Below are 16,504 nucleotides of genomic sequence, written 5' to 3' on the forward strand. Positions count from 1 at the left end.
GGGTAAATAAGTGTCTAAATGGATGTTTTTTTTGTAAAATTAATTGTATAACTGACTTATTAACAGTATCTTAGTGAATGCAGTGATGTAATATGTGACGTCATCAGCAGTGGATTGCGGTCGCGTGAGTTATAGTTAGCTGAACTAACTATAACGGGGAATTTCAATGGTTTTTTACGAGTGAAATGTCCAGCTACCTATAACATGTGTGAAACCTATGGTTTTTTCAGTGAATATATATATATATATATATATATATATATAACAACTCAGTAGCCTTTCCCAGCTGCAAAAAAACGGAGAGCACAATCGGATGATTTCCTCGCTTATGTTTATTGTGCAGACTCCCCCCCCCCCCCTCCTCTGACAAACGCGTTTCACTTATCAGCTTTCTCAATGTCAGTTTCTTCCATTCTTGTGCATGTATTTAAAATCGTCATACATCACGTGATTATTTCATAAAAGTGAAAATAGGACTTACACTCCATTCTTTTAAAATTCATGGCAGCCATCTTCAAACAGAATATATGCTAGGTGCTTTAAATTAAAGTGCTCAGTGCTATAATTAAAAACTTTTTTTGTAACAAAAAAACCCACACAGTTTACTATTTACAATTAAGGATCTGGGTTAGACATACGTAAATCTATATCAAACCCCCTCTTGTTTTTGGTTAAATCCGTGTGCAAAATTGGCAGTATAATAAATATTTTTAAAGTCTTAATTGAATATACCAATATTAAGATAAATTCTTATCAATTCCTGAAAGACTTAAAAAGTATTTCATGATTTAAGAAAAATATCCCAGGGAAAGCCAATTAAGTAAAAATACACTCAAATCTACCTGTGTCATTGTTTTGCTACCACTATTGAGCCCTGAATGGGCTTACCTAACATGTCGAGTCTGTTCAGTTTGGGATATGTATGGCTTCATCTAGAGCAAAGCTAGAGATGACAACTACTGTATACTTTTGTATTCTTATTTTACTCTAGATGTACCCACAGCTCCTCGTCATTGTTTTGGCCTGTCGGTGCCTTTGTCTGTAGATCTATAATATATTTTGATTCCAAGGCCCAAAGTTGGCGCACCCTATCTCCTCCTCTTTCTTGTTTGTCAATCTGATCTATGCAGTAGAATAGTAGGAGGTCCCAGCTTTGATGGAGTGTCTCAAAATGGTGTGCAACTGGGTAGGTCGCATCTTTATCTGTAATTGCACGCATGTGCTCTAAGATGCGCTTCTTTGTTGCATTTATGGTGCTGCCAATATAGCGTTTTTAGCATGGGCATATCAAGCAATACACCGTATATTCCGAATTGCAATTCAGGAATCTCTGTATTTTACGGACAGGCCTAGGATCCCCTGGTCTGCCCTGGTAGGTATTGATTTTACTGCTAAATTTGCAGGCTTTACAGTGCTTACATGGAAACCCCCCCCAAAACTCATTTGTTTATGGACTTTTGGGATGTTATTAAAATGACTGTGGAAGGGATGGTCCCCCACTGAGGGACATATCTTGTAAGTTATTAGTGGGTGTTCTGGAAGTTTAGTTATTAAGATATTATCTTTTTGCAGAATATGCCATTTGTTTCTGAAAATCTGTACAATATTGCTGGATCTTTCATTGTAGCTGGTTATCATTCTTATTGGGTCATTGTCAGTTGACTTTTTTGGGGCTTTCACTACTAATAAATCTAACCTATTTTCTCCACCTTGGTCTCAGCCTTTACCAGATCTCCCTTGGTATAACCCCTTCTTTTGAATCTTTGCAGTGCTTCTTCTTTAGCTTTTTCATAACTTAATAGAGTGGTACAGTTGCATTTTAAACGCAATAACTCTCCGAAAGGTATATTTTTTATTTGGCTCACCGGGTGATGGCTTCCCGCATGTAGAACCCCATTCCCCGCTGTCGGTTTTCTATATAGTCGGGTTAATATGGTGTTGTTTTCTACATAAACTTCCAGGTCAAGGTAGGTCACTGATGTATCGCTGATATCACAGGTAAATTTAAGATTCAGCTCATTGTTGTTTAGCGAGGCAACATACTCCTCAACCGAGGAGCGGCTGCCCCGCCAAAGGACAAAAAGATCATCAATATACCTTGCCCATAACGTTATTTTGTCCATCCACATTTCATTAGTCTCTCCCCAGGCAATGTGCTTCTCCCACCAGCCCACGAATAGATTCGCGTAGCTGGGGGCGAAGCACCTCCCCTTAGCTGTCCCTCCGTTGTTGACAATAAAGTTGGCCTGCAAAAGTGAAAATGTTATTATTCAGGCAAAAAGTAATCATGTTAAGGAGCATCTGATTATGTTTTCGAAATTTCAGTTCTTTTTTTCTGAGAAACCACTCCACAGCTTTGACTCCATCTCCGTGTCTGATGCACGTGGACAAGCTTGTTATGTCCAAAGTTATGAGAAGCATATCTTTGTCCCACGTGATACCTTCGATTAATCTCAGGAAGTCCTGCGTATCCCGGACATAGGAAGCCAGATCTTTGACTAGAGGTGCCAGAAAGGAGTCTATGTATATCGCTGTGTTTTCTAGAAGACTCCCAATTGAAGCCACTATATGTCTGCCCGGTGGTTGTTTAGAGTCTTTATGTACTTTGGGCAGATGATAAAATGTGGGTAGAATATGATTTTCGCAATATAAAAACAAGTATTTATCTTGTCCCAACATGCCCTCATCGTGCCAGTCTTTCAATTGTAGGTTATATTTACTGATACATTGGGCATAGTCCTTTCTCTGTATTGGAATATTGCATTCTATGTCTTTCAATTGTCTCATAGCTTCTTTCTGATAATCCTCTTTGTTGAAAATAACCATGTTACCCCCCTTATCCAAGGGTTTGATTTCTATACTGGTGTCTTCCTTCAAGGATTTCATGGCTTCCCATTCTTTTCTTGAAAGATTGAAATCTCGGCTTTTAGAGAAATGTGATTTAGCTAGATTTTTCAAATCCATGATGACAGCTTCATTAAAAAAATCTATTGCATCATAGGGCATTTGTGGAACCGTTCTTGATTTTCTTTTGAATTTACTGTGTCCACTAGTTTGTCTTATTCCAGCCCCTTCTAAGTAGTCATCCAAATTAATTTCCATTTCCTCATTTGGTGTGTCTAAGTTCTGTCGTGTGAGAAGGGCTTGAAGATCATGACCCACTAAGAGGGTTAGTTTCTACATCCTCATTGCTTGATTCTTCATTTTCATTTCTTAAAGATTGTTTCTCAGGATGTACCAAGAAAATTTCTGCAGTTTCAGTTTCCTTATATATTTGAAAAGGTCAATTCGAGTGTTCGTATAATTGAAGCCAGATGTTGGACAGAATGTGGGACCCAGTTGTAAAACTTTTATCTGATCTATAGTTAGTATTTTCTTTTCAGATTGATCACCGTTTTTTCTTCTTCTTCTTTTAGCGTCGCATTCACCACTTGCCCCTCTTCCCCTTGCTGCATGGGATTCCTGGGGTGGGTCCCTCTTCTTCTTCGTTTCTTCCCCCCTCCTTGTTTTCCTCCTTTTGTATTTTTGTATTTCTTTTCCTGAGGAGGGTGGGTTCGTTGGGTCGGTCTTTGTCTTGTCTCCCTTATTATGTGATATTCTTGAAAATAAGGGGATTCCTGGTTAATTCTACCTTCTTCTATGCCCGTCGACTGTTCTCCCTCTGAGGTTTCTACCTCAGATTCCGAGGTGTCTCTGGTTACTCCACCCACTGCTCCTTGCTGGCTCAATTTCTTCCGGGGTCCATCAAATTTGCGGGCAAATGTTAGAATGCGACCCGTAAGGTAATCCTGTTTGTCCCTTTGGAATTTCGTTTGCTTACGGCGTCTGATCACTGCCTCGTAATCTTTAAGCCGTTTCATCATGGCATTTTTCAATTCTTCACTGTGCTTTACATCTTTTTCCTTGCTTATCAATTCCTCTAATTTTTCTATTTCTCGTAGAAATTTCTCTTGATCGCTCCATGCATACTTAACCAAAATTTTCACCATCCCCTTTGCAGATTCGGTGGTATGCTCTGCCCATTCTTTGAGGAGCTGAGGATCAGGGTTCTGATAAGAAGGGACCGTAAAGATACGAAAACCCCTTGGTATTCGATCACAGTCAATATACCGCTGTAATGAGGTGGCTTCCCACCATTTTCATAGTTCTCTTTCTTGTGCTTTCTCAAGTGTCTGGTATAAGATCACGAGATTTGTTGCCGAGCTGCTGCTCGCAGTACTGGTTTTTGACTGTGCTTTAATTGTCCTTGTTCCTTGTTTAAAGATATCTTGTGCCGCTTCCTCCCTCTCTTGAAGACTCGACATGTTACAAAAATCGGAGAGATTATATCGCACCACTTTAAATATTAGAAAGCGAGGGGGGTGTGTCTGTCTGCCTACACCAGCGTTATCCTCGGGATAGAAACTCCGCTGTTATTGGTAATCGGGAAATTCAAAGCCTGACTCACCGGTCCGTCGACGTCGCTCTCCCCGGGTGAACCACTCGGAAATAGCCTCGCCTGCACCGCCGGTAATGAAAGTCCTCGTAACCTCGAACCTTTATTTTTCATCCTTTTTGGCGCCAGTCATCACACGGCGCCACTCCAGCGGTGGTGCGCTGCTTTAGATTCTACAACTCAGCAGTCTTTCCGCAGCTGCAAAAAACGGAGAGCACACTCAGATGATTTCCTCGCTAGTGTTTATTGTGCAGGCTTCCCCCACTCCTCTGACAAACGCGTTTCACCTATCGGCTTTCTCAATGTCAGTTTCTTCCATTCTCGTGCATGTAAAAATCGTCATACATCACATGATTATTTCATAAAAGTGAAAATAGGACTTACACTCCATTCTTTTAAAATTCATGGCAGCCATCTTCAAACAGAATATATCTATAAGGTGCTTTAAATTATAGTGCTCAGTGCTATAATTAAAGACTTTTTTTGTAGCAAAAATAGACACTCAGTTTACTATTTACACGTAAGGATCTGGGTTAGACATACGTAAATCTATATCAAACCCCCTCTTGTTTTTGGTTAAATCCATGTGCACGATTAGCAGTATAATAAATATTTTTAAATTCTTAATTGAATATACCAATATTAAGATAAATTCTTATCAATTCCTGAAAGACTTAAAAAGTATTTCATGATTTAAGAAAAATATCCCAGGGAAAGCCAATTTAGTAAAAATACACTAAAATATATATATATATTCATAAATGGTCTAGCATCCGTTTTGTTTCTGATTCTTCTGTTTCTTTTTCTAATTTAAATGCACAAAGCCCCCACACATACCCATCTTACCCCCGCCCCAAACAACCTTAATTTTCTGTATTTCCGCATGTTTCCCAAGTCGTTATTTATTGTTTAGTTTTCTTTCCAATGGGATTGGCGTGGCCAATGAATGTTAATGCAGAAGAATGTTCTATTTCAGTTGAAAAACATCTAAAATGTGAAATATAAAGCACATTTCAATCTGAAAAATGTTGTAATATCTTAACACTTTTATATTTAAATAGGATTTATGTGAGAAGCGTGGTTGCTGTTGGAGTCCATTTAATGAAACATATGCCCCATGGTGCTTTTTCCCAATGACCCATGGATATGAAGTAATTGGAGGACAAAGGAAAACAAAGTCAGGTAAAGCAAATATGTAGTTATTCTATGCTTGTGACACAAATGAACAAAATCCTGCAGCTACATAGAGAAAGTACTAAGGTCTCTTGTATTTTCTTATAGGTTTTGAAGTTTCATTGCAGAGACTTTCAGCACCCACTGTGTTTGGAGATGACATTAACACAGTCCTTTTTACAGCAGAAATGCAGACTCCAAAAAGATTTCGCTTCAAGGTTTTTTCCATTTATTAATTATTTTTTAATTATTTTTTTTAGTGTGATAATTAAGCGGTAGTTGCTGTTTCACATGTGTAGGTATACATTTTCTTCCTTTTGGAAAACTTCCTATTTGAGGTCAAACAACTTCTTAATGGGTTCTTAGTGAGGAGCTTTCCAACCAGACATTTTTCTTGCAAATTCCAATTTAGACAGCGTCTTTTGAGAAAATATGATCATAATTGTACACGTTCACATTATTCTACCTAGAATTAATAGAAATATAATGTAACTATTTGTGGTAGATATGGAGGAATACTGCGTAGTGGTTCACAGAAGATTAAGAACTTATCTGAACACTTTTTCTGTTTTGACACACTATTAGTTTGCCAGATTCTCAGTTGTAGATCCAGAAAAGATCAGAAAAAGATGTGTAAACCTAAAAGGCTAGTAAATATTTGGGAGTCCAGACAGAGATTGGCCGAAACTAAATGGCAGAGTTCAATGAATATTTTGCATGCGGTAGTGCAGCGTTTTTTATTATCAAGTAGACTAAAAGAGTGAATGCCTGTTTCAGTGCTTGATTTGTAAAATGGTTGCAGTTTGGCTAACAAATAATGCAGTGTATTTTAAACTACGACTATAAAGGTTTTCACTAGTAATCCGATATTATTTTGAAAGAAATTGAACTTTTACTCAATATCTAATAAGTAATACATGTCTTCACTAATTCACAGGAGCAGTTGTGCACAACTCCTAATGAAGAGCACTAGCCCCAATACACTATTTATGATGGATTGACAGATTAATATATTTAATAAATAAACTTGATTTGAAATTTCACTGATTAACTTACTACTTTGGTTACAGTAAATGTGATATAAATAGCATATATAAATGTATAACTTGGTACCAGAGCTTATGTAATAAAGAACTATCAACATCATTTTTCGAAGTGGTAGAGACCAGCCGCTTGCACACTAAAACCAAATTAAATCACTAATCAATAAAGTGCCAACTACCAAACCGGTTACTCAGCATACTGATGTTTGCAAGACGTGTGATCCTTGCTTCATGGCCATGTTTCGTTGTCAAGCTGATGTGCCGTCATCTCCTCTGCTTTCTTCAGTGATTACTATAGGGGTCTGTCTACCTTTACATGGAAGCCATGTGAGCGTACAGATGAGAATTTGTTCTATGTGCTCATAAAGACCATGTGGGACACAGGTCGGCACAGTTCTTGACACCTGCAAATCAGATGGGAGACCCAACAGTGGTACAGATACCAAGCGTGAGTGCATCATTGAGCTGTGTTTTAGCAGAGCACTTTGGTCATGAGGAGCTTGCAGGTTGAGGATAGTTTCCCCAATTCTTACTTGGGTATGATTCTGTATTGGGCAGCCTTAGATATTTTGATATGTTCCAGAGACACATTTATACTAGAAGGACCTAGGAAAGAAAGTCAAAATTCATCCTGAAAATCCTTCTCTGATTTATCCTCTCCCATCACTAATGGTCAACCTGCAAGTCCTGTTATTTTGTTACCTGTCCAACTACCCTTTTTTCTAGTTTCATGCCTCAGTTTAGTATTTAGGTAACCAGCTTGTCAAAGTCACCACTGCATAGTACCAACCTCTTTTTCCCAGTAGAGAACACAGGAGTCAATACCCCCAATTACATTACAAATGCTGTAGATAAGGGCTGGTTGGAACAATTACACCACATAAACTATTCTTCCTAACAGCACAACTCCAAAACATCTTGTCACAGGCCGCAGAACAAGGTACTGCATGAAGACCTGTGACATGCTGCCTAGGAAGTTGATAAGGTGCAGAGGCCCAGTCCCATTTGTAGCACTAGAAAGAAATCAGCTAAAGATATCCGACGCCCCTATTCATTTGGATAAAATTGGCAAAGGTGCCAGTTCATCTTTCCAGGAAAGTCACATTTTCTGAAGGCAATGAGGATGAAAATAGCCAAGATGGTGGCATACTTAGTGGTGAAAATATTACACAAGGAATTGCAAAATACATAATATCTACAGGTGAAGGAGAATGAGTAGGTAGCAGAGGAAAGAATGCAGGGAAAACTATAATTCGATATTCTTTATATTAGTACTGCTGAATTCAAAAGAAAATAACAGATTGAGAAGTCCTTGTTGATTAAAAGTGAAAAGGAGAATATTCAATAAAAGAAGTCAGAAGATGCTCGAAGCTGTTCCATGTACACTGCCAATCTTTCAACGCTCACTATTGAGTCCAGCCAAGTATAAGGCACAAGTGTTACTTACCTAACGCAATCTTACCATGACAGCCTCTCTCATGGAGCCTTGATTGACAGCCTGCCTAAAAGCTAAAGTTTCACTATAAGGCACCACTGATACTTATGGGCCGATTATGATACAGCCTGTAAAAGCACCAACCCCCTTCAGGCCCGCATTGTAATGGTCTGGTCGGTTTCCTTTCTGACGCCTCATTCTGATGGAAGCAGTTGGAAAGGAAACTGGCCAGTCATTCCAGGTGGCTTCACAAGGGCCTTGGAGAACCTGTCTGCCAGTCGGAATCTGGTCTGTAATCTCAAGGGCGGCTCTTTCCGCCCTTGAGATTACAATCACGGTTTCCAACATGGTTTCCATGCCAGTCTATCCGACATGGAAACCACGTCGGAAAGTGTGTTAGGTGGCCCCCAGCTTGGCCCTTTTTGCTGCACGGTGGAGGCTGAGGGGGCACCTATGGTGCCCTCATGTTGATCCCTGCACCTTTTGGTGCCTGCCACGTGGTGGATGGATGAACCACACCTCCCATTTCACTATGGGAGCATGCATTATGGACGGCTTAGTGAAATATAGGAGTGCAATTGAACAGCGTTCGGTCACATCCTAATGGGGCAGTCGGTCCCATGACCGAGTCGGGCGGAAGTGACTTCGCCTGACATCATAATGAGCCCCTTAGATTATTGCACTTTTTAAAAGTGCAAACAAAGTGTCTATTTTTTCACACTTGATATTATTTTACTAATAAGAATAAGCATTGCACTAATAAAAATTGCATACATAAATGGTTGTTTTTGGTCAACATCTGAATTCCAGCTGTAACTATGCTGAACACAGTTGCCGCAACTTCTATAAAAGGGGAAAAATCAATAATAAATAAAATCACAGACCAAAATGTTTAGAGAAAAACAAATGAATACTAGCTTCAAAATGCCCAGAAAGAGCAGCTCTGTATAGTAAAACAGAATCCACAGCCCTGGCTCTGCATAGTGTATCTTTTTGTTTTCAACTGTAACGGTTAGAATGGCAAGGGCCAGAAAATGCACATTTAAATCCCATGCTCAACTCTAGTCAATGTTACATAAATATTACATTGTCTAAAACAAATGTAAGCAATTGCATAGGTCTTACATTGTTTCGAATCAGGATTCCGTACCATATATTACTTAACATACTACCTGAATGTAAGTGCCTTTTAATAACCATACTTTGTCAAAACATACATTCGTAAATTGGTAATTTGGCAAATTTACAATCACAAATTAAGCTTACAAGTTTCATGAATGCTTCCATTTCTCCATAAATTAAAAACAGGAATGCTCTGTCAATGCTACAACACTTTATACTTTCCATAACATGTATGTGGAACATGGCAGTCTTTAATTAAATACTTTGTTTTATTCTCTAATACACCCAGATAACATTCTATTTGGTTTAATTTCAATTTGCAGATTACTGATCCCAACAATAAACGATTTGAAGTTCCTCATAACCATGTAACGCCTTTTGAAGGGACTGAAGCCAGCAATACGGACTACACTGTACAGATAACGGAAAAACCATTTGCCCTCAAAGTCATCAGAAAAACAAATTCAAAAGTTTTGTAAGTTACTTTATCTGAAAAGGACAATTTAGGAAACTGCCACTTATTATTATTATATGCTATAATTTGCGTGGATAGAACCTGTAAGCATATGTCAGCAATATATATATATATATATATATATATATATATATATATATATATATATATAATATATCGTATTTTTAAACATTTCTGCTGTACATTTCACACATTCACTGCCGTTTTGTTGTTTTTAAATGCCTTTTTTGAATTGCTGGAGTCCCGCTGGACCAAGACTTGGGGTTCAGAGTATTCCTACCCTGCCCACCTTTCTTTTTTCATGGCTGAAGTGTGGGCTTTCAGTCACATTTCTCCAGACCTGTTCATGAGTTTGTCAGTATTCACGAAGTCGCCTAGCCCAAAGATATACAAATTTTAATTTCCTTTAATTTCTCAAAAATTACTAAATGGATTTACACCAAATAACTAAAACAGTGATCTGTGCAACCAAATCTACCTTTCTGCCAAATGTGGTGTAATTCCTTCCATTGGTTTGGGCTGTAGTCATGTTCAAAATGCCTATGGGAATTAAAATATAAAATTTACTTTTTTTGACCGCCCGTTTTCTCGGCTCCCGCTTGACAGATCACCCCAAGAGTTTCAATGCGCAAGAAGAATCACAGTGTACTCAGATTCTAAGGAACGCAGGGCAACCCCATAATAATTAATGAAAACAAGACTAACAGGCACACTTTTTGGTAAAATTTCATAAAGATTCGTCAAACAGCACCAAAGATATAGGCAAGACAAAAAATGCTTTTCCTATGGAAACATGGTGCTAACTATAACTACCTACTGACGACCGACTAGCGATACATATATCTCTTACCCTAGAAGTTATTTGGTTTGCCAATAACTTTGGTGCCTTTTTACAAATCTTCACAAATGGTTCCCAAATAAAGCAAATTCACTTCAGCTTCTTCCTAAAAAGTTTCAGGTTCATCCGTCAAGTGGGTGCCAAGAAAAAAGGGGTGTTTAAAAAGGAAATTTCCCCATTCATTTTCCATGGACTTTTTTAGGCAGCACTCCCACAAAATCTGCTGAAATGAAGTAAACCAAATTTGGAAGCTAGAGCTTGGTTTGCAGATTGTACTTTTTGTGATTTGGTGTAAATCTTATAAGTAATTTTGGTCAAATTAAGGTTTAAAATATTTGAATATCTGAACAGTTGGGTTTGCGTGAGAGTTAAAAAATAGAGCCGTCAAGTGGCCCAGGAGCTTTATTTCCTTTGGGCCTTCATGCACAGAAAATGCTCTGATTGGCTGCCAGTAACATGAGAATTTTTTTTTTGCTGGCAACCAAACCAGAACCCGTGGAGTTAGTTCCCTGTCCTGAAGTTTGAAAAAAAATAATACAAGGGGGCAGAGTAGGGTAACCTTGCTCCCCTCAGTAACTGTTGGGGACACGAAGGGATCCCCCTTGGTGCCAAAATAAATACAAATTGGTGCTTTTTTGCCATGAACCTGTGAGACACCCAAGGGATGGCTGCAAAAACAAAACAAAAAATGGCGGGGATTGGTAGGATGTGAATAAGGGCCCCCTCCCAGTGCCCTTTGAGGGTCCCCATCCCCAGGGCTAATCTTTGAAAAAAGGGAGAGGGCCACAAGACCCCCCCTTCTGAGTCCCCCTGGGGGCTCATCAGACCCCTCACCGAGCCACTAAAGACCCCATTCCCTGGAGCCGTACTGTTATTTAAAATGGAGGGGGACTGGACGCCCCCCCTCTCTGAGCCTTTAGAGGCGTCAGAGACCCTATCTCTCTGGACTAACTCAGTGACTGTGTACCGGGAAGCACACCCTGGAACACAGTAGATTCCTGTGCAATAGTGAGAGCACAGAAACCTTTTTTTCTCCACATTTGGTGAGAGCATTTTTAAATCACCCACCAAACAGAATCAAAAGCTAAGGGTCCGACTCCGATGTCAGACGGAGCAGAGTCTGTTCAACATCGGACAGGAACTGGAACCGAATGACCTATTGTCATTGGTTCCAGATCTGCAAGTAGGATGGTCGCAATCCTTTACTTAACAATGCGGGCATGCACTTCAAATGGAATGCATGCTCGCATTGTTAAGTGCAGATGTGCAGTTCATCCCTGCAGCCCATGGCAGGCATCTTTCTGCCACCAGGTGCAGGGATCAATAGGGGCCGCCATTCGGCTTCCTCACACACATGGGGGCCCTGCGGGGGCCCCCAAAAACAGTTTCCCACTGCCTTTCCATGTCAGAAAGGCCAGCACTAAAAGGCAGTGGGAAACTGCCATCATACTCCCTCGGCCGGAAAGAGCCGGCTGGGGAGTACTGAAGGGTTTCGAGATGGTGACCGGGCACTCCTAGCCTGTCGGAAGCCATCCAGAAAAACGGGTCGGATTCCTTTCCGACCGAGCCCACCAGAATGGCTCTGTCTGAAAGGAATCAGAACGGCACATTCGGATGCGGGCAAGAGGGCTCCTACCGATGATCGTAGCCCTCACTGCCCACATCGGAATCAGCCCCTAAGTGTGCTCCCAGTCAGCGGGAGATTTAAGTTTGCTTTTGCTGGCTGGGAACAGACTAGTTTTCTATTTCCCTGCCAATGCTGTCTTGATCAAGGAAACAGAACGCATATTGCTCCCAACCATAGATAGCTGCTACCTCTGTGTGGGAGCAATGCCAGCACCAGCGGGGTCGTGGGTCTCTTCTTACTGCCCCAAACATGTGCTCCTTGACTGCCCTTGGGTGGGAACCGGGGCACCCACTATTCACCCAGGCGATGGGCTCCCTGGGTCCAGGAAGGCTTGCTGAGTGGGCCACTCAGCCCCCTCCTCTTTTAAACAAACAGAAGCTCCGGAAATGGTATCCAAAGGGCCAATATGGCTCAGGGACTGGGGCAGTTCAACCCCTTTCCCCTGTTAAACAAAAAGCGGCACAGGGATGGGGCTACCCAGGGCCTAATTAGGCTTGGGGAAGGGGCTGCACACCACCCTCCCTTTAGATTTTAGTCCCGTAGATGGGGTTTTCAGGCCCCTAGAAAGCTTGGGAGGGGGTCGGGAGGCTCACTTCCAATCGTGTCTCGTGTTTGGCCCTAGGATGTGGTCCCAAGCCTATTAAGGCTTGGGGAGGGTACCTGCATGCCCTTATCCTCCATTTAATTATATGCAGGGCCTGGTCAGGCCCTTTTGCAATCCCCATGGTATGCTTGGCCAAAGACTCTGCACAGCTTGGAAGTGGCAACCCATAGGTGTTATTGGCTCCCTCCGGGTGGGTTGGCTTGTTGGTAAACCCCTGCTGTGCCATGCACATCATAGGACTGGCTGCCTGTGAGGGGTTTGCTGTAGAGCCAGGACCCGGGCCAAGCCCTGCAACCAACCCCCACCATGCATGGCCATCAGTTGGTGGGGTTAAAAAAAATAGCTAGAAATTCACTGGAAAAAATAAAGATCAAAGTAATGATATAGTTAGGTGAATATGTAAGTGACAACATTGAACTAAAACAACACAGAAATTCACCAGTTATAGATATCTCAAGTGACTCTAACTTGCCCCCTAAGGTAACTATAACTCAAGCCCTCACTATGCACTTCTAATTACCCAAATATTACATCACTCATCACATCTTCTATGACACCATTGAGAATATCACTGCAACATTTGCAACTAAATTATTGATGGGAAAATTGTGCATGGCAGGGAACGAGTCATAGTTAATTTAGGGCACAAATTATAGTTACTTGAGATAACTATAACTATTGCTGGTGAATTTCTGTAGTTTTTTTGAGGTCATAACATTAATGCTGTCTCCGGGCAGGAGCAAAATGTGTTCTGTTTCCCTACCAGCATTAACCCCTTCCCCACTCATGACGGAACCACTCCGTCATCAGCCACGGTCGCCGTGTGCTCATGACGGAGTGGTTCCGTCATGCTGCGTCCGTTGGCGGCTGCGCCGCCCACGCGGCGCTAATTCCCCGTCTGTGTGGGCGATTAGCGCAGTGGGCGGAGTCATGACGGAACCACTCCGTCATGAGCACAGCTCAACCGCGGCTCATGACGGAGTTGTTCCGTCATGAGCACCGCGCCACCGTGCTGCCCCCAAACCCCCCCCAGCGCTGCGGCAGAATTCCCGCCGCAGCGAAAGGGTTAATACCCTTAGCGACTGAGGGAGGCAGGACCCACTCCCTTTTAATTAAAGTGATGACCCAGGGGATTGGGTTCATGGGGCCTGTTTAAGCCACATGGCCCACTCCTGTTTTATTGGAATATTGGCAACAGGAGATGTGGTTCCCAAGACCTAAGTAGGCTCTGGGAGGTAGTGCTGCCCGCCCCCTCCTGTTATCCAATGCTCCAGGAGGCGGCCTGCGCATCCCCTTCCATTTTGTTTACTTCATGCCCATGGGATGTGTCACCGGGGCCTCTCAGAAGCTGTGAGAGGGGGCCACTGACTCCACTTCCAGAAAAATAACCTACCTTTGCTCACCCTAACCCTGGCCATCCTGTGGATTTAATAAGAAGCACAGGAGCCCATGCTTCTATTTTTTTAAACTTTGCTCCAGATCCTCTGCAAATTCAAGACAACATTTAAAAACAAAAATGTTTTTGACCCTATGCGGTGTCCCCAAACATGCCTAAGGGGTCAGGATATCCCTACCCTGACCCGTACATCTTCTTTTGCATTTTTTATTGGGACTTTCTGACTGAGTCCTGGGTTTTATGATGGCTGCCACCACTTCCTGGTTGATGTGATGGCAGCCAATCAGATCTCAGCTTGAGGTCTATCTGATGAGGTCATTCCATATCCCTAGATAAACCATTTTCTATACTATTAATTGCACTAAAACTACAGAGTAGATTTACGCCCAATAATAAAAAGCACTCTTTCTAGACCAAGGGCCATATGTATCAAAAATGGGTTTTGCGATTCTCTAATTGCGTTTTTTTGCGAATCGCAATTAGAGAATCGCAAAATGCATTGTATGTAGGATTTGCTAAAAATTTTGTGAATCCTACATATTCCTTATTTGCGAATCGCAAATTGAGATTAGCAAATAAGGAATACCTTCCCATTCATTCATCTAGGCTAGGAGGCCCATAGGAATGAATGCGAAGACATTCTCAATTTGCAATTACCAATTAGAGAATCGGAATTTGAGAATGCAATTTCAAGGTTGCAAGGGTGCCAAAAGGACACTGTGTTGCACCCCTGAAATATCCATGTGTGCACATTTTGCGCACATGCATGCCCTAAGGGCATGTATGTACGACATATGGCACTTTTAAAATTTTTTAAAAAGTCCTTTTTTAAAGAAAACCACAAATTACCACCAACTTGAAGTTGGTGGTAATTTGCGATTCCTGAAGGCCAAATCGCACTTTTTTGTGCTTCTTACATTGCATTTAAGGAATCTAAATTTGCTATTCCTTTACCCTTTTACCGTGGCGCAAATTCCGCCGCTGTGCGGGCGAAATAATGAGTGGGCGTTGTTCGGATGGCCCCCGGCGGTCCTCCGCACACGCCCACCGTTTGCATTGAACGGGTTAAATGCATTCGCAAAATACATTGTGATACATTGCATACTGCTGAATTGCGATCGCAGCCTCTGAAATTCTGTGAATTTCAGCATTTGCGATCGCAATTTAGCTTGAAATATATGGCCCCAAGTTCTATCTTTCTGCAAAATTCGTGGTTTGGCTCTAGCTGTGTCTCAAGTTCCAATCGAAAACAAAATCGAGAAAATGTGCTTTGGAAAACGCAATTTTTCTCATCCACCAGTTAATGGATCACCTCGAAATTTTACGTGTGCCAACTAGTCAAAAAGTAGCAGTTTTTGGAAAGCTTCATTAATATTCGCCAAACGATGCCAAAGTTATTAGCAACAAAACAGCCATTTTTGATGGAAACATGATCCAAAGGATAAATACCCATTGATATATACTGTTGCTGATCTTTAATATATTAAATTAATAGAGGAAGATGACCATTTCAAGAGCAAAAATAGTGCTTGTGAAAATTAATGACCCTGAATTAATAACATTGTGGTATGCTTACTTTTCAAGCTGTTGGTGGAATTAGACTCATGCACTATTTTTGTGAAAAGTGGTCACCAATTGCACCTCGACTTTTTTTGTGAATGGAGCAGTGTTTAGCGAAGCAGCCAATGTACTGATAGTGTGTACTGGAACCAAGCTATTCCCAGCCGATGAGCCCTAATAGGGGGCAACACCAGTCCTGGGTTGCTTGTATTCAATTCAAGAAGGACCTGGCCTGGCAGTGTGGGCTATACTGTTCCATTGGAGCAGGGACAACACTGATTTGCATATGAATGGGTTCCTACTGAGGTAGCATGGTGGGTGGGGATTGGAATGTGGCTCAAACAATTGTCAGTGGCTGAGATGAATTCAATCATTCCATCCATCACCTTATTTTTGATGCCCAGTCTATTAATAGGTCAGTTCACAGGATGTCACAGAATTACCTTGCTAATTATTATTTTTTAGGCAGGTTATAATTTGTGATTCCCTGTGATTGGCTACAATCGCAGGGATAATGTTCCACATGGGACACCAGACGACCAATCCTGTGATTGTATTCTAAATGGAAAACCCATGCTCCCTAAAGGAATAAAGGAACCAGTGCTGCTTTGAAAAAAACCCTCTGTTTTGTAAAACTTCAGGGGAGTGCAGGCAGTTGTCTTCTGTATGCCTGCATTCTCCTTACGAGGATGAAAACATGATTCATAATAGGTTTTCTCCCCTATGTGTGTTAGTTACCACCCCAACTTTGGGACACTAATTCATCAATGGTTGGCGGATATAGATACAGTCCTTC

General features: G+C 41.4%; 1 protein-coding gene across 3 annotated transcripts in view; it reads left to right on the forward strand.

Moving 5' to 3' along the window:
• Window positions 1-16,504, forward strand: part of LOC146785847 (maltase-glucoamylase-like) — a 783,978-nt gene that overhangs the window by 182,881 nt on the left and 584,593 nt on the right. For all 3 annotated transcript variants that reach the window (XM_085635202.1, XM_085635203.1, XM_085635205.1), the window contains 3 exons: window positions 5,497-5,617; window positions 5,717-5,826; window positions 9,532-9,683. In XM_085635202.1, the coding sequence (XP_085491328.1) occupies window positions 5,497-5,617; window positions 5,717-5,826; window positions 9,532-9,683 (383 nt within the window). The remainder of the gene's footprint in view (window positions 1-5,496; window positions 5,618-5,716; window positions 5,827-9,531; window positions 9,684-16,504) is intronic.

The sequence above is a fragment of the Triturus cristatus genome, chromosome 11, assembly GCF_964204655.1.
Source record: "Triturus cristatus chromosome 11, aTriCri1.1, whole genome shotgun sequence".
Taxonomy (NCBI): Eukaryota; Metazoa; Chordata; class Amphibia; order Caudata; family Salamandridae; genus Triturus; species Triturus cristatus.